General features: G+C 40.3%; 2 protein-coding genes across 2 annotated transcripts in view; one reads left to right on the forward strand and one right to left on the reverse strand.

Moving 5' to 3' along the window:
- Nucleotides 1-1,937: 1,937 nt before the first annotated feature.
- cdc73 (cell division cycle 73, Paf1/RNA polymerase II complex component, homolog (S. cerevisiae)) overlaps nt 1,938-22,259 on the reverse strand; it is a 35,951-nt gene continuing 15,629 nt past the window's right edge. Inside the window, exons 10-17 of the mRNA XM_047368317.1 lie at nt 22,004-22,068; nt 10,391-10,448; nt 9,432-9,467; nt 9,258-9,345; nt 7,652-7,813; nt 3,318-3,418; nt 2,919-3,060; nt 1,938-2,817 (exon numbers count right to left, since the gene is read on the reverse strand). Of these exons, the coding sequence (XP_047224273.1) occupies nt 2,781-2,817; nt 2,919-3,060; nt 3,318-3,418; nt 7,652-7,813; nt 9,258-9,345; nt 9,432-9,467; nt 10,391-10,448; nt 22,004-22,068 (689 nt within the window). The 3' untranslated portion in view covers nt 1,938-2,780. The remainder of the gene's footprint in view (nt 2,818-2,918; nt 3,061-3,317; nt 3,419-7,651; nt 7,814-9,257; nt 9,346-9,431; nt 9,468-10,390; nt 10,449-22,003; nt 22,069-22,259) is intronic.
- LOC124869987 (beta-1,3-galactosyltransferase 2-like) lies at nt 14,454-20,989 on the forward strand. Its single transcript, XM_047368319.1, has 3 exons — nt 14,454-15,498; nt 18,054-18,119; nt 19,412-20,989. Exon 3 carries the CDS (start codon nt 19,512-19,514, stop codon nt 20,724-20,726), a length of 1,215 nt encoding a protein of 404 aa, XP_047224275.1. The 5' UTR covers nt 14,454-15,498; nt 18,054-18,119; nt 19,412-19,511; the 3' UTR covers nt 20,727-20,989.

A 22,259-nucleotide genomic window follows, 5' to 3' on the forward strand; every position in this document is an offset into this window, starting at 1 on the left:
TAGATCCATACAGATGAGGAGATCTTACCGGAGGAGATGAAGGCTCAGCAGCCTAGTTACTAGAGCTTTATGTCGAGGTCTAGTCAGGCCTATGCTACTGCCCCTTCAGAAGCACCTGTGGGTAGCATCAAGCCCTACACCACCCCAGCAGAATCTGCCTCCACAGCAACCTACATCTAATTGCTCCCCCTTACCAAGAAGTCCTGCCCATGGGCATGATGCCATCTGTCATGTCTTCAGCTGGATACTACCAAAGCAGCAAAGCATCCACCATATTAGGTTTCAGGTTTACCCCTTTTATTCACTCGTTTTTCAAATCTAACCGCAAGCAAAGAGCAGTAATGTTAGTAGTGGTAAAGACAAACATGGTCTGGTTAAAAACAACAACATATGGACATTTTACTGTAAAATGTTTGCAACAACCAAACACAAATACTGGGCAGTTTTTGGGGATATATTTTCCCCATAGGTTACACTCAGATTCATAAAGGTGAAGTGTGTAAAAATGACTTGGGTTTCTTTCAAAACTGCTGGAGTTGCATCAACCTACCGACACCTTACAAAGATGGACTTATTCTGGGAACATTTGATTATCCTTAATACCCTAGTATGAGGCCTACTGAAATAAGAGTAGCAGGTGAACAGCATGTTAGATGCAGCGTGTATCTCACCCAAGTAAAAAAGGGACATCAGCTGGCTGAGGTTGTTTACTGAGCCAGAGCAAAGCAGACGAGGATTCTGACATAAATCACCTGCAGCTTTCTCTGCTCTAAGGTGAACATGTCAGTTGCAGCGTGCTTACTGTAAATACAGGAGGGGTGCAGCAGGCTTGATCGAGCACCTGGCAAGGTTCCTCTCTAACACACTTAGGTGTGAGATATCAACTCTTTAAAGTCATAGGAGACAAGTTAAAGTGAAGTCATTGTTGTGAAAGTTTGATGTTTTTTATGAAATCCAGTCTAAACTTGACTATCTTCAGTCACATGACTCTGAGTTCATTCATGTTTTATCCATTTAGTTTTTCACATTACTCTGCTGAATAATCTCAAATAAGCAGCTTTGTTTTGTGATAAACTATCAGCTTTACCATTAATTATCAGATTACTGTATTCCTTTACATTTTCATGAAAAAATTCCAGACTTTTTCTGATTCAACCTTCCAGAATTCTCAGCCACTTACATCTGTTTTAAAACATAACAACTAAAGTTAACTGTGAACACATGGCAGACATTTCTAGAGTAGGCAGGACACCAAGATGTTAAGGACACAAGAAAGGGAGGCAGGGAGAACACAAAGAAAGAAAGCAGGTAAGTTGCAAGAGATGAAAGAGGACACAAGCAAGGAAGGACACTAGGAAGAAAAATAAGACGAGGTGACAGAAAAGGAGAGGAAAAGAATGAAGAATACAAAAAAGAGGTAAACACACACAGGGTAGTAAAGAGGGGCAAGAAAAATAAGACAGAAAACAAGGAATAAAAGAAAGAAAAGGGCAAATACAGAAGAAAGGGAAGACAAAGAGGGAATAAAGTAAAGATAGGGAAAAACAGAAATAAAAATGAAAGGAAGTAATGATAAGGAAGAATATGGGCAAAAAGAAGGAATAACGAGGGAATGAGGAAGGACAAAGATGGAAAGAGGGGGTAGCACAACGAAGGAAAGACATGATGAACTCAAAAAATAAACCCCACAAGCAAGAAAAGAAGAAAAGACACAAGGAAGGTCAGTAAGGCACAAGGAAGAAAAAAAGGAATGATGGAAGGACAACGGCGCATCAAATAAATGCTGGAAATATAAATATTTTTTCCATACTCTCATCTCATACTGGTCAGTAATGAAACCAAACTCCAAGATCTGAGAATATTGATTAAAAGACAATCTTAAAATTGTTTTATTTAAACTGAAACATGAGAAATGTTCATGAAATGGTTTCACCAAGTGAAAAAGGGATATCGTCTTTATTAAGTACTGAAGTGAAAGAAATCCATGTACATCACAGCCAATAACATTCAAGTAGGTGTTTCTCAAAGGCTTTAACGTCCCTTCTGATGTGATGACTTAAAGCAATCATTTCTCATCTAGCACAACACCAACAAAGAAAAAGACAAAGTCATTACATGACCAGTAGAGGTGCTGATGGTCTGAACAGAAGGAGTAGGAACCGACTTAGGTTGTTCACTGAGCCGGAGCAGAGGCTTCTAACATAAATCACTTACCTGTAGCTTTCTCTGCTCCAAGATCTTGGCTCTCCCAGGTTTTATCATGTATGTACATCCTGACCACAACCACACTAAATCAAAAGGTTATTAAAGTCTCTGCCTTCTAACGTAGCTCTGCATCATTTGTGTCCAGTTATTTTCCTCAATCTGAACAGTTCTGAGCCGAAAGCAACAATTTCTTTAATACCACGGTCTAAACAAAGCAAACCAGAAACCTATTGATCAACTGTGTTGTTTAGTAACGTGTTTTTTAATGACTTCCACAGCCAATAGCCTCTTACATCAATCATAATTTGGTATTTCTGTTTAACTACCTGGAAAAAAATAAGTGTGGAACTGAAACAGAAAAACCCCATAAAGACGTTTCTCATGTTCTAAGGAAAAACTCAACAATGCTTTAGGAGTTATCACTGAAGTTCAATGTTCTGTCCCCCCCTCCTCCAGGTAAAATAGGGTTCATGTTGGAGGATGGCTTGGTTGCTTGGAAAACACGTTAACCGCGCAGAGTTGGAAGGCTGTGGAATCAATCTGAGGGAGTTTCAGAGAGAAACTCTGATCCGAGCTCAGAACCGGAGGTGAGATTTGTGTTTCACCATGTATCTAAATATAGAGAGAGAGAGGAAAATAAAGGAGAGGTAAGTTTGCAGAGTAATCATTTTGAGAAATTAAGTCAAAAATCAAAGATGCAGGAAAGTAAACACCTGTCGAGGGTTTCCCAAAAGCGTAAGAAGACGGGTCTGTCAAGATGGCGCTTGTGGCGGCTCAGCTCCAAGACGGTCACATCCCATTTCTGCACATTAGGGTCCGTCTTTGCCTCGTCATATTTCAGATGGAAGGCTCGAACTGGACAGGAGAGAGGCACACAATGAGCAAACTGCAGTGACAGGGAGCTTCACGGAAAAACTGCATGAGGGAATATGTTTCAGAGAACATGGTGGAGCTGTTTGGTCAGAAAAACAACATGCAGTTAATTTAAACTGAAACTATCACATTCTTCTCCAGCACACCCAAAATCTACGTCAGCAGTGTGTGATTGCTACCACTTAACCACCATGTTGAAGCCCTACAGCTGTGATGGTAATCCAGAGTCTTTTACTCACTTTTGGCAAAAATGTCGACCGGCGATCCGTCAGGCAGCAGCCATGGCCAGCCTTTAAACTGCCAGGCAGGACCCTGCACAAACACGGCCACCACTCGATCCCTGCAGCAACACAAACCAACATCAAAACTCTACACTTCCCTGAAAGGTGTTTCAGATACTTGCAGCACAGGTTACCTGAGGGATTATTTTCTCAAATGCCAAAACATAAATAGTCAAATCATAAATAAAGTAAGTTGATGGATAATCCAGACATCAACTCCTTATTTCAGTTAAGACTGATTATTATGGTTTACAGATAATGAAAACCTATATTTTAGTCTGTTAGGTAATTAGATTATTACATAAGAGCAATAAATACTATAAATACAGACATGTTTTGTTATGAGGATGGCTGGCGAGTTGACGCGCTCCACAAAAACAGAAAGCCACCAAACGTCATGTCTATAAAAGCTGGCTGTTTCGGGTGCTGCAAGCAATTTTATTAAGAAGAAGGATAATGTGTGGTCGAAAAACAAGCACACCCAGCAGCAGTAACCACAGCCCTGAGAGAACTGTGATGAGATAGTGTTTGTAACAGATCAGAATCAGAATCAGAAAAGCTTTATTGCCAAGTACGTTTTTGGACATACAAGGAATTTGTTTTGGCTTAGTCAGTGTAATACAATACAATTTAAACAGTATAAACATATCTACAATATAATATAAATATATGTGCACAGTTTTATGTAAGTGAGAGTAAATATAGAGCAGTATTGGTGCGAGAGCCGTACAACAGTGCAGGTGATCATTGTGCAAGTATGGCAGGAGTCCAAGCTGAGCGTTAATGTAACGCATGGAGTAGCACAGATTGACAAGGTGTGAAGCTTTCAATTCAATTCAAATTCAATTCAAATTCAATTCAAAAATACTTTATTAATCCCAAAGGGAAATTAAATGTTGTTGTAGCTCATTATGAAGGTTTCTTCAAAGAGCCGTTGTAGATGCTGATGGCTGTGAGCAGGAAGGATCTCCTGTAGCGCTCCATCTTACAGCAGATCTGAAGAAGCCTCTGACTGAAGACACTCTGTTGTTGTAGGACAGTCTCATGAAGAGGATGCTCAGGGTTCTCCATAATGTTCTTTATTTTATGAAGAATCCTTCTTTCCACAATGATCTCCAGAGGTTCCAGAGGAGTCCCCAGAACAGAACCAGCCTTTTTTATCAGCTTGTTGAGCTTTTTTAAGTCCCTGGTTCTGATGCTGCTTCCCCAGCAGATGATGGTAGAAGAGATCACACTCTCCACAACAGACTTATAGAAGATCTGCAGCATCTTGCTGCAAACAGCAAAGGACCTAAGCTTCCTCAAGAAGTACAGTCTGCTCTGTCCCTTCTTGTAGATGGCTTCACAGTTGCATCTCCACTCTAGTCTGTTGTCCAGGTGAACACTGAGGTATTTATACTCCTCCACCACCTCCACTTCTTCTCCCATGATGGAAATAGTTTTTGATGTATTCCTGTTTCTCTTCAAATCTACAATCATCTCCTTTGTTTTAGTCACGTTCAAAATGAGATGATTGTTTCCACACCATGCCACAAAGCGGTCCACCACCTTCCTGTACTCAGCTTCTTGTCCATCTCTGATCCACCCCACTACTGCAGAATCATCCGAGTATTTCTGCAGATGACAGGAGTCTGTTTTGTACTGGAAGTCTGAGGTGTACAGAGTGAAAAGGAATGGTGAGAGTACTGTCCCCTGTGGTGCTCCTGTGCTGCTGACTACCTGGTTAGACTCATAACCCTTCAGTCTCACAAACTGTGGTCTGTTTGTCAGGTAGTCTTTGATCCAGGAGATTGTTGAGGCCTCCACCTGAGTCTTCTGGAGTTTCTGACATAGCAAATCAGGTTGGATTGTGTTAAATACACTGGAGAAATCAAAGAACATGATCCTCACAGTGCTGCTGACTTTGTCCAGATGACAGTGGGTTTGTTGAAGCAGGTGTATGATGGCATCTTCAACTCCAACTCCACAGCGATAAGCAAACTGAAGGGGGTCCTGATGGTTTACTGTTTGCTTACTCAGGTGGGCCAACAGGAGTCTCTCTAGGACCTTCATGATGTGGGATGTCAGGGCAACAGGTCTATAGTCATTGAGGACTGATGGGTGAGTTTTCTTTGGTACCGGAACAAGACAGGAGGTCTTCCACAACACCGGAACCTTCTTCTGGGCCAGGCTAAGGTTGAAGAGGTTCTGCAGAATCCCACAGAGCTGCTCTGCACAGGCCTTCAGGACTCTAGGGCTGACATGATCTGGACCTGCAGCCTTATTCCTATTCAGTCTCTCCAGTTGTCTCTTCACCTGACTTCTTGAGACACACAGGTGGAAGGGGGAAGCAAAGGAAGCATCAGCATCTTGCTTCTTCAGCTTCCTGTGACCATTATCTCACAGTCCTCTTTATTACAGGTTGTCTCTGAACAAGGGGCTTCCTCCTCTCTCTTCTCTTAGCTCCTGCTCTGCATCCACGGCGTCTCCTTTTCAACTCATCAGGGATTTGGGGTTGTAGCTGAAGCATTATTTGAGCTTTTGAGATATTAATCAGCTGCTCCCGGTTGTAAGAAACAACCCCGTTGCCATGGCAATGCATCATAACAAATGTCCAAAAATAGAAAGTATTAAGAAAAATCCTCCAAGCATCCGACACCGGAGTGGACAGTCATCCAAAAAAAATCAACTGTATCCACCACAAGAGGAATAGTTCCAAAAAAAGAATAAATCAGAATCAAAAGTAACAGAGCTACTCCAACCTGCTGCCACCTTGAGCGACGCAATTCTAGAATTCATGATGGTTTTTTTTTATGGGTTCCACACCACAGAGGCAGCCAGGAGATGGGCTACAAGCTTCAAATTCCTCGTGTTGACCCACTCTTGAACCAGAGACAACGTCAGAAGAGACTGGACTTTTGCTCACTGGTCTAAAGGTTTGGAGAAGGAGTGGAGAGGCACAGCATCCACGTTGCTTGAAGTCCAGTGTAAAGTTTCCACAGTCAGTGATGATTTGGGTTGCTCCGTCATCTGCTGGTGTTGTTCTACTGGGTTTTATGAAGTCTAGAGTCAACACACTCCTCTACCAGGACATTCTAGAGCACTTCATGCTTCCTTTTGCACACCAGCTTTATGGTGATGCTGATATCATTTTCCAGAAGGACTTGGTACCGGCCCACACTGCCAAAGGCACCAAAAGTTGCTTCAATGACTGTGGTGGTACTGTGCTTGATTGGCCTGTTGGCCTGATCTGAATCCCACAGAGAATCTATGAAGGATTGTTAAATGGAACAAGAGAGACAATGCAGAACAACCAAAGGCTGCTTTCAAAGCAACCTGGGCTTCCCGAACCCCTCAGCAGAACCACAGGCTTATGCCAGGCTCCATGCCACGCCACATTAATGCAGTGATTCATGCAAATGGAGTGTGTATGCTGTACAGTTTATGACCAGGTATTTCAGTCAGACATATTGGTAACTAAAACTCCTTTTTTAAAACTGATGTAAAATTTACATTTTCTGAGACGCTGAATTTTTCATTAGCTGGTAGACATAATCACCTAAATGAACAAATGAACAGTTAAAACAATGTCTGAGCATAACGAATGTGAGTTTTACATTTTGAATTGAATCACTAAAATAAATGAGCTATTCAATGATAAACTTATTCATTGAGATATACCAGCAGGTATATCTCAATGAATAAGTTTATCATTGAATAGGTTACTGGACTGCTATAGTCTATTTGTGTACCACATGTGATTCATGCTTGTTCAATTCCTCTTTTTATATCCTGTTTTCTTCTGTTATTTTAGTGTTTAGTTTATTTTCACTTTTGCCCACTTGAATTTTACAGTAATAATATTAATCGGTGTAAATTTGTATTCTGTAAGAAAACTGGGCTTTTTAGAAAGTTGTGATGCAACTTGATGTCAGATAGTGACATAATGCATAGCTTTTTACTGCTTACTGACCGGCTGTATGTTATGATGCTTATTCATAACCAAAGTAGGACCAAACCACATTCATGATATGAGGGCGTAGAGGCTTAGTGTTGCATATGAAGTGCTAAAGTGATGAAAACACAACTGTGTTAAATGAAAAAAAGGAACCAAAGACCAGGTGGACCGTGATTCATTTCTAAAGCACACAAGAAATGGAGAAATGGACCCAGTGCTTTCTAAGCGCTACTGAGACACACCAGTAAACATAGATGTTGCTGTTAAACCCGGCGGTTTAACTGAAAACATGTTTGCTCTCTTCACAGAATGAAAAAAAAAAAGAAAAAAAAAGACATCTTTAAAAACAGCTCACCAGTCCTGGGGAGCCAGTTTAAGCGGCTGATCAATGACACGATAGGGAACGGTAACACTGAGTGTTGTGCCGCCGGGCTGGATCTGGTCTTTACGCCTCTGGAGCAGAACCTCATTGTCTCGCTGGATGCCCTGCTTCTTCTTGTCCTCTGATGTAACAAGCCTGAAACCCAAACACTGGTTGGTTTGACGTGTTCTGGTTCTCTGTTTGAAGTGTGTGGGGGGCTGAGAGGTCATTAATAAAGAAATAAATCTAGTTTATCTTGGCTGTCCATCTAACTAGGAGTACTAATCCTTTGTGCTTGGGCCTGAATTTAGTCACCACAGAATACAGGTGAACCTAATCCTGATTTGCAATAGGTTTGGATTAGCAGTGGTGAAGCGGCACGAATGAGAAGCCAGTGTACGCTACAGAGAGAACTAAGCCCTAGACGGGGGGACAAACTGCTTGGAGTTTTGCTTTCTGAGGAGACGGCAAACCTGACATGTGGTTACAGCACCTCTAATGAGGATTCTGTTAGAGTTGCTTTAAAGGCTACCGCTGTCCTTCCTCCACATGTTGCTGCACACTACAGGTCAGCTGGCTAATAGAACGCAGTCAAACTAAAAGCAGCATGTCTGTTAAGCAGCTGACTGCAGGCTGGGATTAATCAACAGGATCATTTCAAGACAAACAGTCTATTACCCTATAAAAACATACTGAAAGACATGCACAATAAGTGTTTTTGTTTCTTTTCTATGACTTTTTATTCTGGAGCAAGTTGACAGGAAAGAGAGCAGAGAGGAAGGGGAGGAAATTCGGCAACAGCCTGGGAGTCAAACCCAGGATGTAATGTTTGGCATTACATGGAGCACTCCTTTAACTCACCAAACCATGAATGTTCCAGAACTCGTCATTTCTCTAGTTTTGCTTCAGTTTATGCATCAAAACCATGAAGGTAATATTGCGTATTTTATATAGTTTTAGGAGCAGTAGGAAGAACGGAAGGCCTTTGGTTTTACAGAGAAGCAATGTTGTGCATTCTGTCTGAAATCTGTGTAAAAACCACGCATACTTTGAAGCTGTGGTATTTCAGCTAGGAATGCACTAATATGAAAATCTGGGGCGATATCAATATTAATATTGCTGTTATGGCCATTAATTGATATTTACCTATATCATGTAAATGTTCCTACTTTTTCCAACATTTAAAACGACCACACCGCTGACATTACTTCTCTGATTCAGTTAAACAACCCCAGCCCTGCGCTGCATTCACAAGCACATGTCCAGACATATACCACATGGTCAGCTAGATGGTGTCCATCTTTAATGTTTAAACTTTGCACATAAATGAAAAGATGGAGGGCCACTTTCAGAGCTGTTTTTCACCATTTTCAGGTAAGCACAGTAGGAACACGTATTGGTAGAGGAACAGTAGGGAAAGGGTCTCATTACATGCCAGCAACTTTATCTAACAGGAAAGATTTGTGCAGAATTTCTATTCCTATCAATAAACATTTTGATCATTTTTAAAATTCAAGACAATTACAGACCGAGTAGATATGACCCAACATTAAACCATCTCTGTAACTAAAACGTTCTCCAAGCATCAAACTGTCCTCACTTCAGATCCTGCAGAAGATCCTTAGCATTGAGCATGGTGATCAGGGAGGTGGTGGCAGCAGGGATGATGATGATGGGGGTTCGGGATCCTGAAGGGATCCATAAAAAAATGAACAGATGGTTAGACAATGCCTTTCATTACATGGTATATATATATATGGCAGCAGATGTGTACCTTTCTTCTGATTTGGTGGAGGTCTAGCTTGTGAAACTAAAAAAAACAAGAAAGTTATTCGTTTCAGATGAATATCAATCTAAACATGTTTAAATACCCATTATTGAAACATTATTACAACACAATGGGAAAAAAATGATTAAGTTAGAAAGATAAACTCCAGAATGTGACTGAAACTGTTCTTTTGCCACATGGGGTGGAAAAAAAGGAAAAGAGCTGAAGGAGTATCAGTTCAGTGTCGGCCCAGCTGCCAAACAGTCATGTGACTCTTCTGATAACAAGAAGTCCCTTTATTCATGAAGCCTTATTCAGACATCAGAACATTTCTCTTGCTTTGGTCACTTCTCATTAGCTGAAGTCAGACGGCATCAGTTCACAGAACCTGCAACCAAGTCTTTTTCTTCCCACCTTTTGGTGATGAGCAAATTGAGGTTCTTCGTGGGAAGATTACAGCAAAGAAAATCTTTGTTTACAGTTCTCTCTTTGAGCAAGTATAACTGACTGAACCGTTAGAGCACAAACAAGAAAAAATACATTGGAGCTAATATGTGCATGAATACAGATTTTATGAGCTATAAAGAAAAGTCATTTTAAGAGCATAAATGTTTATCTGTGACGAGAGAACAGATAAGACTTTAAAAAAATAAATGCCACTGCCGTCCTGTAGAGGGCAGAGACTTGTTTATACCAATGTACGCCAGAAATGCTCAACAAATCAGCGGTCCTCTGCAACAAATTCAAACTTCACAACCAAGTTACTTCAAACAGGTTTGGCTTTGTTCAGGGTTCCAGAATGAGCTGCTAAACATCCTCAGTTCTAAATATTCGGTGACAAGCGGACGTTTTCATTCCCATGTTTAAGGTAGACTTCAACAGAAGGACAGGTCATTGTTATAAGTGAGGAAAAACACAATGGGAACAAAATGTTTCCACTTAAAGATTTAAAAATCAATACGGACCTGGACGGGCTACTGGCTGTAGCGCCGGGGTCTGGGCCTTCCGGGCAGATGCTCCTTCCTTCAAAAAGGAAACACTCCATGGTTACACACCCTGTTAAGCACTTATTGGTTTGTGTCTTTGAGATTTGCAAAGGAAAACATGATAAAGGTAAAAGTCTTTATTGGTTTCAGTAGGTTTGAATCATCATTTTTAAAATCATTATTTAATTTTAAAGAGAGAAAGCTATCCAAACCAACCTGCCCCCTATGAAAAGTTATCACCTCCTAAACCAACAACAACCATCAAGCTTTAAGTTAAGACTTTGACTAGGCCACTTCAAAATATTTTGTTAAAACAGAAAAAAGGTTTAATTACCTTATCTGAATCAGTTTAACAGATTTTAATCTACAGGTCTGGGTACGTCTAGAGGAACTGTATATGTAGTTCATCACAGTTCATTCATATTGTACAAAAGGGGCAATTACATCTTTTTACATGGGGCCAGAAGGCTTGGATAGTTTATTTCCGCTTAACAAATCAGCTGCAAAACTGCCTTTGAACAATTTCAAATGTCTAATACTGAAAAGAATAATGCAACCTGCTTGCTACACTCTGTGGTGCTAGAGGCCTTTATTCACAGTAATCAGAGAGAAAAAGAGCAGACATGCAGCAAAGGTCTTAAGGCTGGGAACTGAATCGACTTTCAGGACCATTGGTGTCAGAATATGAGGAGCGAGCTTTCTGGCTACACCCAGCGCCTTCTGTACAGGGATCCACTACGCTGCAAAATGCCTTTCCAAGTAAAACCAAGAAACAAAAACGCACTCAAACCTATCTTCTCACACAACCACTGACTGACCTCTGCTGCTGGATCTCAATCAACAAAAAGAACAGCAGTCCAGGAAGTTGTGCACCATAGAGCTCTACTTTCACAGATCTTCAACCATATCTAAAAACAGTCCTAAACTTCTTAACGTGTCAAATGTGAGTGATTCAGTGGATATGGAGTTTTTCCCAGTTGGTGACGAAATGATTACCATTTTTAATGATTACCAGAATAACATCTCTTTAGGTTGGTGTTGCTTTTAAGCATAAACATTATGTGCTCTGAATTACACACTGGGGGGTTAGGGTGAGGCGAACCTCAACACTGAAAACACATTTTCAACTAATTAAATCGCAAAGAGCTCGACTTGCACTTGTCAGAGAACACCAGAATTGGCAAGTTCAGCACTGATGCTTTGTTCTTTTCACCAGTGAGAGCAGGTTCGTTCTGAGCTCATGTGACAGACATGAAAGGGTGTGAAGAAGCTACAAGGAACATAATGCTGCTTGCAACATTGTTCAGCATGATCGGTTTGGTAAGAGTGGGTCTGGCCTCACTATGTTGCTCCATGGCTTTAAAATATATAGCTTCAAGTTATTCCTACAGTATGCTATAAAGCTTCATAACTCAAACATAAATCTTTGAAATCCTGTATTTAGTGTTTATCCTCATATTAGCACATGTGTTTTCACAACGTAAGAAACTTTTGCTGATATGCCAAAACATTTCTGGCTCCACTGACTTTGCTCAAGTTCAGGGAAAAATAAACATGCACTGTGAAATGTGCAAAAAACTTTCAGTTTGATTCTTTGTGCAAACTAATTATCAAGTGTCTACTTACAGCTTAACTCAAAGAAATGAGAAAAATCTAAGGGTATTTTCACACCTCAGGTGTTTAGGCTGTTTGAAATGAACTCTGGTTTGTTTCTGTAATGTAAAAAATGGCACGTTGTACTAAAGGTTTGGACCCAAAAAACCATAGTGAGGTCTCAGTACGGTTCCAAACTCTTGCGAGGTTCATTTATGGACTGAATGTGATCAGACACAGATACCAGGTGTACGCTGCAAGGTTGAGCCAAACAAGTTCCTGTAGCCAGATTTGCATTGTGGAATGCAGTACAGTAAACAAATTAATAAAAAAGCTTTTTCATAAAGCCCTTTGCAACTAATTTTGTTATGCTGCCTAGTTAAATTTGGCTCAAATAGTAACCCCCCACAATGCTCACTACAATATGTGCTTCTGCGTCTCAGCCACTAAAAAGCCATGTGTTATTGACATGCAGTGTGGCACCTAGAAGTAAATCAGTAAACAGTGAGTTGTATTCCTATGCAGTACTAATTTAGAACACACATGTAGCCATCCTGTTCATTTTACAGTGTTTATTATGCAGCCTTATTGGTCTTTAAGGACTAAAGCCAATCAAATTGAAGTGTATAATAATGTCAATCGGTTTCCCCGTCTTGATCCATAGCATAAGACCTGAAAATACATTCCCAAAACATCATGCAAGAGCAATGTTTGGAAGATGGAACAACCTTTTCTTTAAGTTTTGTCAGGACTGAAAAACATTAAGCCATGCAATTAAAAGTGCACATCAGAGCAAACAGGAAACATGCTAAGGTTAGCCTAACACGTCAGGGAACACTTCCATATTAAAACATCATGAGTAGGAGCAAGATATGAGTTTATTGAAGACTGTAGCTGTATATGTGGAGTCTGGTATATCTTTAAAACAAAAATAAAAATGTCAAGTAAAATGTGTGGTCCAGCATTGTGAACATCACTGGTGAGATACACTGCCTGGCCAAAAAAAAAAGAGTCGCCGCTGTGCAAATCCTCCTCCAGTACATCCCAAAGATTCTCAATGAGGTTAAGGTCTGGACTCTGTGGTGGCAAATCCATGTGTGAGAATAACATCTCATGCTCCCTGAACCACTCTTTCACAATTCAAGCACAATGAATGCTGGTATTGTCACCTTGGAATATGGCCGTGCCATCAGGGAAGAAAGAATCCATTGATGGAATAACCCGGTCATTCAGTATATTCAAGTAGTCAGCTGACCTCATTCTTTGAACTCCTACTGTTGCTGAACCCAGACCTGACCAACTGCAGCAACCCCAGATCATAGCACTGCCCCCACAGGCTGGTACAATAGGCACTAGGCGTGATGGGTGCATCACTTCACCTGCCTCTCTTCTTACCCTGATGCGCCCATCACTCTGGAACAGGGTAAATCTGGACTCATCAGACCATATGACCTTTCATTGCTCCAGAGTCCAATCTTTATGCTCCCTAGCAAATTGAAGCCTTTTTTCTGGTTAGCCTCACTGAGACTACACAGCTGTTCAGTCCCAATCCCTTGAGTTCCCTTTGTATTGTGCGTGTGGAAATGCTCTTACTTTCACTATTAAACAAAGCCTGGAGTTCTACTGTTGTTTTTCTTCGATTTGATTTCGCCAAACGTTGAAGTTATTGCCGATCACGATCGTTCAGGATTTTTTTCTGGCCACAATTCTTCCTGGAAGACGATGGGTCCCCATTATTGTTCTAGTTTTTAATAATGCGTTGGACAATTTTGGTAATTTCTGCAATGTCCTTAGATGTTTTCTCTGCTTGATGGAGGCCAATGATTTGACCCTTCTGAAACAGACTGACATCTTTTCCACGACCACAGGATGTGTCTTCCGACATGGTTGTTTAAGAAATGAGAAGCAACTCATTGCACCAGTTGGGGTTAAATAACTTGTTGCCAGCTGAAACATAATCGCCCATTCAGTAATTATCCAATTGAAGGCTGGTACCTACAGGTCCTTCTCAAAATATTAGCATATTGTGATAAAGTTCATTATTTTCCATAATGTCATGATGAAAATTTTACATTCATATATTTTAGATTCATTGCACACTAACTGAAATATTTCAGGTCTTTTATTGTCTTAATACGGATGATTTTGGCATACAGCTCATGAAAACCCAAAATTCCTATCTCACACAGGATGCTGGAGGTCAGTTGCAAGAGGTTTCAAGTTGCAGAGTTCATCATTGCCAAAGTGAGAAGATGCAACTAGACCGTTAACATGTTTTAATCTAATTTTTTTAATCTAATGTGTTCCAAGTGTCGACAAGGAATTTTCTTCCCTCTCCTCACAGCATGCCAAATTCAGATCATACTTTATTCCTCTTTCTGGGGAGTGGGTGTGAATACAAATAGGTCAGTAGCCCAACCCCCCCTCCCCACTTAACAGAGCAGGCAGCAACAGCAGCAGAGATGGCGTGACATGCTGGGAGAGCGTAATGCCAGTAAGCCTGGAGCTGCCTTTCAGAACAATCGCACAACTGACAGCACTGGCTCGCGTTCCTCCTGGTCATCTTCTTCCCCCGCTGTTTGCAGCCACAGAACAGAGCATGAGAGGCGGCTGAATGAGGGAAGGCAAGAGAGCAACAGCAAAACAAAAAGGATGGAAACATATAAGAAAAAGAGCAAAGAAAAGGCATCAGAATGGAAAAAGGAATAGGAACTGAACGGAGATAAAAGCCCGGCCAACCCATCCTCATCTGATTAACACAATACAACTACGAGGACGGTGAAAAGGACCTGGGGCTGCAGCTAACGGTCACCTCTCTTCTTCCTTTGGTTACAGGCAGCTGTAGCACGGCAGTATTAGCAACGAGCCTCGGGGGGACAATGCATCAAGACAGATGGAAAGATTGCAACACTCAAGCTCTTTACGCACGCTCAGCTGATGTAGCGGGAAAGCGAGGACAAGATGACTGCCTGAACACTTCATTATCCTATGATGAGTAGAGCGATAAAAAACAATCCTTTAAAGCTGCAACAACAGGATAATTCATGTGCTCTGGAGGAAATGAAGGAGGATATTAATCATCAAGCCTGCATTGCATATCTGTAATTCTCCAAGAGATTCAAAAAGGACCAGAACCCACAATAGAAAAACCAGTTTCTTATTGTAGCTTGCAGGATGTGAAGGGTGTGTCTATTTAAAGGAAACACATTTCTGTTTCTCTGTTTCTACTCAGGCAGACAAGAAAGATAAAACTCCTCAGTCCTCACAAACCCCTCTCTCTTGTTGCAATCCTTCAATAGAGAACTGCTTGGTTTAGGGAACATTAGTAAACATGACAAGTGAAAGCTCAATGAACATCAGGCTGCTGCTGCTGCACATGTAGGAACCAATTATTTGGTGAAATGAGCAACATGATCTAAGGAACTCATTCTGTGGATTTTAGGTGTCTGAACAACAAGACATTTTTCCATATCAGACACCAGTAGAAGGCTTTGGTAAGCTAAAATGATTTTATTGGAAACTAACTGTTTCTCATTTGTTAACATGTTCAAATTCTTGACAATTTCCAAGATCATTGCCGGTAAATCTGCTGAAAAGAATTACCCTTCAATTTCTTTTTCTTTAAGGGAAGCCCTTCTGCTCTAAAGAACAAGCAGAACAAAGCAATATCAAACAACACTACTAGAACAACGCCACAGAGGGTTTTTAAGATAAAATAAGTTTCTGAGCTGTTGCAAACTGTAGAAGAGAAAAATATGAGCTGATACATTTTATTATTTCCTATCATGATCACAAATCAAGATGTGAAAACCAAGAAATTATCAAGATGAAGATGGTTTGATGTCCTAAATTTGTAAGGGAACTCGGGTATTGAAGTGATTTAACAATAAATGTGGTCTTCTCATATATATATTTTTTTTATATCACACGTATTTTCTTAAAGAAGTAGCGATTTATTATTTGCTCAAGCACTTGGCCAGTGCTTGAACTATATCAAGATCTCACAATAATTCGATTTAAAAATATAATTTCATTTAAAAATACTCTATTAATCCCAAAGGGAAATTAAAAAAAATAATTATTAATCTGATCTGGGTGTCTACTTTTGTAACTTAAACTGTTAGAAAATACATTTTTTAGCCATTGCACATACATTTATAAAAAAATGCACCTGTCCATTTCACTGATTTAGCCAGGCTGGATACATGTTGAATAAAGGCTTACAGAAGCCTTTATTCAAAAGTGCACAAGCCTAGTGGCTGGTAGCTTTACCCAAGAGTAGAAAGGAAAACAATCTCTTTCGTCGATAATGACATTATCCTTTAAGTAGGCCACTAAAATATTTCATACCCAACTAGATGTAAACTAGTTCTGTTCTTAACTGTGAACACTACGTTCTTCTCTAAATCCATGTATAAAATGTTGGGCATCTTAAGCACTCAGAATTTACTCTACATTTGCTATCTGGCATCAGGTGTAGGTCTATTCCATCAATTAAATTGAAGATTTTATTTGAAAACCTCCCCATCTTCTTTTTAAAAACATGTTTTAGATACATGCGGCATGTGTGTTAGGCTCATTAGTTCTCCAAGATGGCTGGTACGTACCTTTTGTTACATCACAGCAAACGGCCTTTAATTAAAGCTGCTGAGAAAATTGTGGACTTAGCCTGAAAATTTCAACAAGCACACTTTACAGGTCACATGGCCACAGATGATGGCATATAAACAGCTATGGCACATTCACTGGTAGGGACGAAACAAAGATATGCTTTACTATGGCCTGTCCATACCATTAGCACAGCTGTAGCAGCGGCAATCTTGAGGTAGAAAGACGGTACGCGCTGTGTGGGGGAGGGGGGTGAGCAGCATGTACATGGGCGTGATTGACACTGCTTAGACATTCATCCTGCCTCTGATTGGTTCTTTCTGACTGGGAGTGGGGTGTTTCTGCATATGGCAGTAGGACCACTGGGAGAAGCTAGAAGAGCTTGATTTTTTCACAGATTATCTGTCTAATATTCCACTGTCAGGACTTGTGATAAGTTTTAACAAAAATGAAAAAAAAAAAAAAAAAAAACATTTTAACAAAAGTTACACAGCAGCTTTGGAAACAGTGGTGATGTCATACTGTGTGTGACAGTGCAATGATTGTAAACAGGGTCTTAGACATTTAAAACATGGCTTGGAGGTTGTCATTTTAACTGTCTTTAGCATTATACACTGCAATCAGAGGAGTTAGCGATACAAACTGTAAAAATCAATCTGTTTCCCTAAAAAAACGCCGACCTTTACCTAAACAGAGATTTCCAAGAGACTACCGAAACGTTCAAAACCAACATGTTTTAGAACAGTGGATGAGAAGTCAAAAGAATAATACAAAGCAGCTTTGTGTTAATATGTTCAGCCTTTCTTCCCATAATTAAAACTTCAACACCAAAGAGTGTGACCTTGTAGCACTTAGGTGTGGTGCGTTCACTGAATTGATAATAAAAAAAAAAAAAAAAAGCTAGATTTTTGAGTTTCTGACCAATCACACACACACCGCTCCCGGTTGTAAATTGCCCGATGACGTCAACAGTGGATTTCTTAGCACATCCTTAATTATTACCAATAGGAAAGAAGCGTTTCTGAACACTTGGCTAATGTGCTGATCCAAATCTCAACCAGTGAAGAGCGAGATGCGTTCACAAGCTGATCAACAACTTTGTTGTCAGAACATAGCACTGAGCCGAGAAGAGTTAGAAACACTATGGGTGAGTCATGATGACTACATGCTGGTCTACATTAAGTGCTCTAAATATTCATCAAAATAAATAGGACCCTGATGTCAACAGTAAGGATGTCATACAAAAGCATGCAGACCCATGGATCAAACCTTATTAAAAATTTAGAGTAGCTGTTATCAAAAAGTGTCTCCTAAAAGTGAGTTGCAATTAAATAGCATATATGCATATAATAAATAGCACTTATGACTGTCACTGTTGCATGTTTTGCAAGGGGAAATCTGTCCAACTACTAATGCTTTACTCTGCACCTTTTGATTTAAGGCTTGAATGTTCTTTGGATCTTATGAGAACTATATGAGAACATCTAGAAAAGCCTCCAGAGCAAAGGTTAGTCACAGATTTGCTTCTTCCTTGCATCAGCAATTTATCAAACTTGATCAATGAAGTAAATAAAAACAAGACATTATTTGTTCTCCAGCGTTGGTGGCCTCAGGAGGGATTGCTGGGAACTGGGTGCTTTAATAGTGCTCAGCACCCAGTGAACTGCTGATGGTGGCTCTTGGCTGCAACAATGTGGCTTCCATATTTAGTCCAGTTAAAATAGACCAACAGCAGCTCACCAAACCTGGATTTAAGATTATGTGGGATCTACCCTCTAAATGCTTCACAATACACAAACAACTTCTCGCATTTCTGTCTTTAATCTGGTACTATTAACTGAATTATTAACAACGATCTGTCTCAGAACCACATTACCTCGCCTTTCCTCACAAGTAAATAAATGATTGTGGTCCAATCCTATTAGAATGCAGTTAAGACTTTATACTTCAATATACTGCGATATGATTTTTATCCACTAAAGCTTCTGATTTTTAGCATAGATATGGGACATGCGTACTTTAACATCTATAGGTTACTTCGTTTCAGTGCCTTTAAATACATACAATAAGCTTCAACCAGCTGAAATCCCTAGTTTCAAGCCAAACCTTATTAAATACAAGCCTGGCCGTAAATAATTAAGAAAACATTGTGTTTTTATTTCCCTAAAGAAACCAGAACAATTCATGAGAAGCCTGAACGTCCGGTTTTAAATTCCTTCCAACGGGGCTGTTTACTGCTCTACAAAGGCTTTGTGGTGTTGACAAAGAGTAATAATGCCTCAATTTCTCAGCCAGAACATGGGACATATAAATACCATCAAAGTATTTCTCAATAGTAAAAGGAAAAAAGGCAAGGGAGGGAGCAATAAAAGAAGAAATGTGCCTATTTAAGTCCTAACTAAAGGCCATTTAAGGCGCTATAAGGGAAACAACCTCGAATTGAGGAGCTAAAATTAAGATTATTACATTTATGGCTTTAATACTTTTTAAGAATGTGAAAAATCTCTGTAACTAATCAGGAGGGAAATCAAACTCAGGAAAGAAAATCTAGATTTCTCTGTTTCTTGGATCCGAAATCATTGATGTCATTCTCTACAAAGACTTTACATACATCTGAGGTTGGAGAATTAGACTACTGCAAAAAATTTTGATTATATTATTAGAGTTGTGATATTAGAATATATTGGGGGGGGGCTAAAAATAATCACTTTGATGCATAATCATTTTTGATTATTTCTAGGTATTCAGACAACCATTTATCTTATTGCAACTGCTTACATTCACTCTCTTATCTCCTAGGTCATCCCTTGGCACCGGTCTATATGTCAACAACATAAGGCAGAGTGAATGACCTCAACAGAAACTATTCACTTCTGCAGTCGTATAAAACAGCAGAACTATGCAGTGGAGACGGCGTCACTGCTGTACGCACACAGCTACACTCCTGTATCTCCTCTCACTGCTGGGTTTCCTTGCATTTTTGGTCCACCAAGTGTGGCTCCCCAAGCTCTCTGGTATCTCGTGGTGGAGGGGCTACCCTGTGGTGTATGGCGATACGGTACTTCATGCCGCTAACACCAAATGGAACACTAGCGCCGTGCATTCAGTGTGGAGGTTTGCAAATGTTCCTCAGCCATCTTTTACTGCAGATGCTAACATTAGCTCATCTGAGAAGCACAGCAATTCTTTTCATCCACAGGACATGAGCTTTAAGAACAATTTGACTGCCAACACCAGCCAGAGCCAAGAGAGAGCTCTTAATGCCACTCTAACCCACGGACCGTCCCCCTACATCATCAACGAGCCTGATAAATGTGCAGAGAACCAGCTAGCCCCGTTTCTAGTGTTGCTAATTGCCACTGAAGCTCGACAGGTTGAAGCAAGGAATGCCATTCGGCAGACTTGGGGGAATGAAACCGTTTTCCCTTCTCTGGTATTCATCAGACTATTTCTGCTGGGGAAAAAAGAGGGAGAACTGGGACTCCTTCAGCAGAAGATGCTGGAGGCAGAGAGCCGGAGGCATCATGATATCATTCAGCAAGACTTCCTGGATTCTTATAAAAACCTGACGATAAAGACTCTGATGGGAATGAACTGGGTGGCAATACACTGTCCGAAGGCAAGCTATGTCATGAAAACTGACAGCGACATGTTTGTCAACACCGAGTACCTCATTTACAAGTTGCTCCGGCCAGATCTGAAGCCCAAGAAGAACTACTTCACAGGTAACAACATGAGAGGCTTTGCGCCCAACCGAAATCAAAACAGCAAGTGGTACATGCCCCCCGAGCTTTACCCAGGTGACAAGTATCCCACCTTCTGCTCTGGGACGGGTTACGTCTTTTCTGGCGACCTGGCCACGAAAATCTATAGGACCTCCCTGAGTATCCGCCACCTGCACTTGGAGGACGTGTACGTGGGAATCTGCCTAGCCAAGCTCCAAATAGAGCCCACACCTCCTTCCAACGGGTTCCTGTTCAACCACTGGCGGGTGTCGTACTCCAGCTGCAAGTACAGCCACCTGATAACATCACATGGGTTCCACCCAAATGAACTGCTCAAATACTGGCATCACCTTCAGAGCAACAAACACAACGCCTGCATCAACACATAAAAGAAAGAACGGGCAGAGTACACAGCACCAGGATGAACAGAGACAAGCAGGCTCATTTACTCAAACACTGACAATTTCATCTAAACCCTCCTGTTCAACACAACAGGGGATTTATATATGTGGACAAACAAAATGTGTAAAAACTGATGAAATGCTGTGAAATTATTGCAAATATTCAACTAATATGTCAACTGTTACTAGACTGAGTCCCTTTGCAAAATGCCCATGTACACGGTTCTGTGTTATTAAAAATGCTGAATGAATTGGACCAGAGTGAAGACGATATGTCTCTGTAAAATAATAAACCTACTATAGGGTTTAATCACCTGAAGCAGGCCCCACAGAGTCACCAAAGCATCTCAGAAGCTTATAACAATCTTAGAAACAAACTTAGCAGGCAGCTACAGTGTGACATGGACCACTAGTTTCTGCACCACGACCAGCACTGAGGTACGTGTCTGTAATTTGGACCAATTCTAGAAAAGTAAAAGATGTTACACGGAAAACAAAATGACAAGACCAGCAGAAATCTTAATCCTCTAGAGGTTCTCCACAAACATGTTAGAGTGAGGTTTAACTTAGCAACACTGGTTTTTATCACCAAACTGCTTCCAGTGCTAAACTGGTAGTAGTGCTGGTTAACACCAATCCTGCAACTCTGATTCAGGCACTAATAAGCCCAAGTTATTTTACCAGAGGCTCAAACTTACTAATTAAAAATAAAACCCAAATGTGCATAAAGTAATGTTAGTGTTATTACTTACTGACTTAGTCAAGGCTATAATAACCTCATGACAAATTTCAAACTTTGCACCAATATGAATAAATGTATGACTTAACATTTATGTTTAGGTCTTAAGATCCAAAGCGATCCGAAGTCAAAAACATTGAAATTTACAATTTTGAATCACAAATTTACAAAAGAGACAAAACCAGTCCTGAAGGTAAAAAGTGTTCCAAAACTATCAATGCATCAGAATCAGTGCCGTTAGCATTTATTAACCCAATCATGGCTCTAATAACCTCATTCCAAACGTTCTCCCTCATTGTTGCAGGACAAATCTTAGCTTCCTAGGACCAGAATGGCATAAACAATATAAATAAATGAACCTATCACACTTTAATAAAAGAGACTGTTATGATCCAAACGGGAAAATGTGTGACTATATTTTAAAGGGTTAATTCCATCATAGTGATAAAAAACTCCTGGCTTTAACAGCGGCACTGGTTAAGCCCTGGAACAGTTTTAACTGACAATGTTGGAAAACTATTCTTACCGTCACCGACTTCAAGGTCATGCCATGGTAGGTTCCCATAGTATCGATTTTGAAACCCTCCGTTTCTACAAAATAAGAAACGTAATGAGCTGCAGGGTTATAGATGTACAACATAGATTATTCCACAGCATTTATAACCTAAGATACCTTTGAGAAATACATTTTAAACAACATAAACTTCAATTTACACCTCATGTCTTTTTCTTGGCTGCTGGATATTTCACCTTTTCACCATTTTGTACTTCTGCAATTTTAT

This window comes from Girardinichthys multiradiatus, chromosome 6 (genome assembly GCF_021462225.1).
Source record: "Girardinichthys multiradiatus isolate DD_20200921_A chromosome 6, DD_fGirMul_XY1, whole genome shotgun sequence".
Lineage (NCBI taxonomy): Eukaryota > Metazoa > Chordata > Actinopteri > Cyprinodontiformes > Goodeidae > Girardinichthys > Girardinichthys multiradiatus.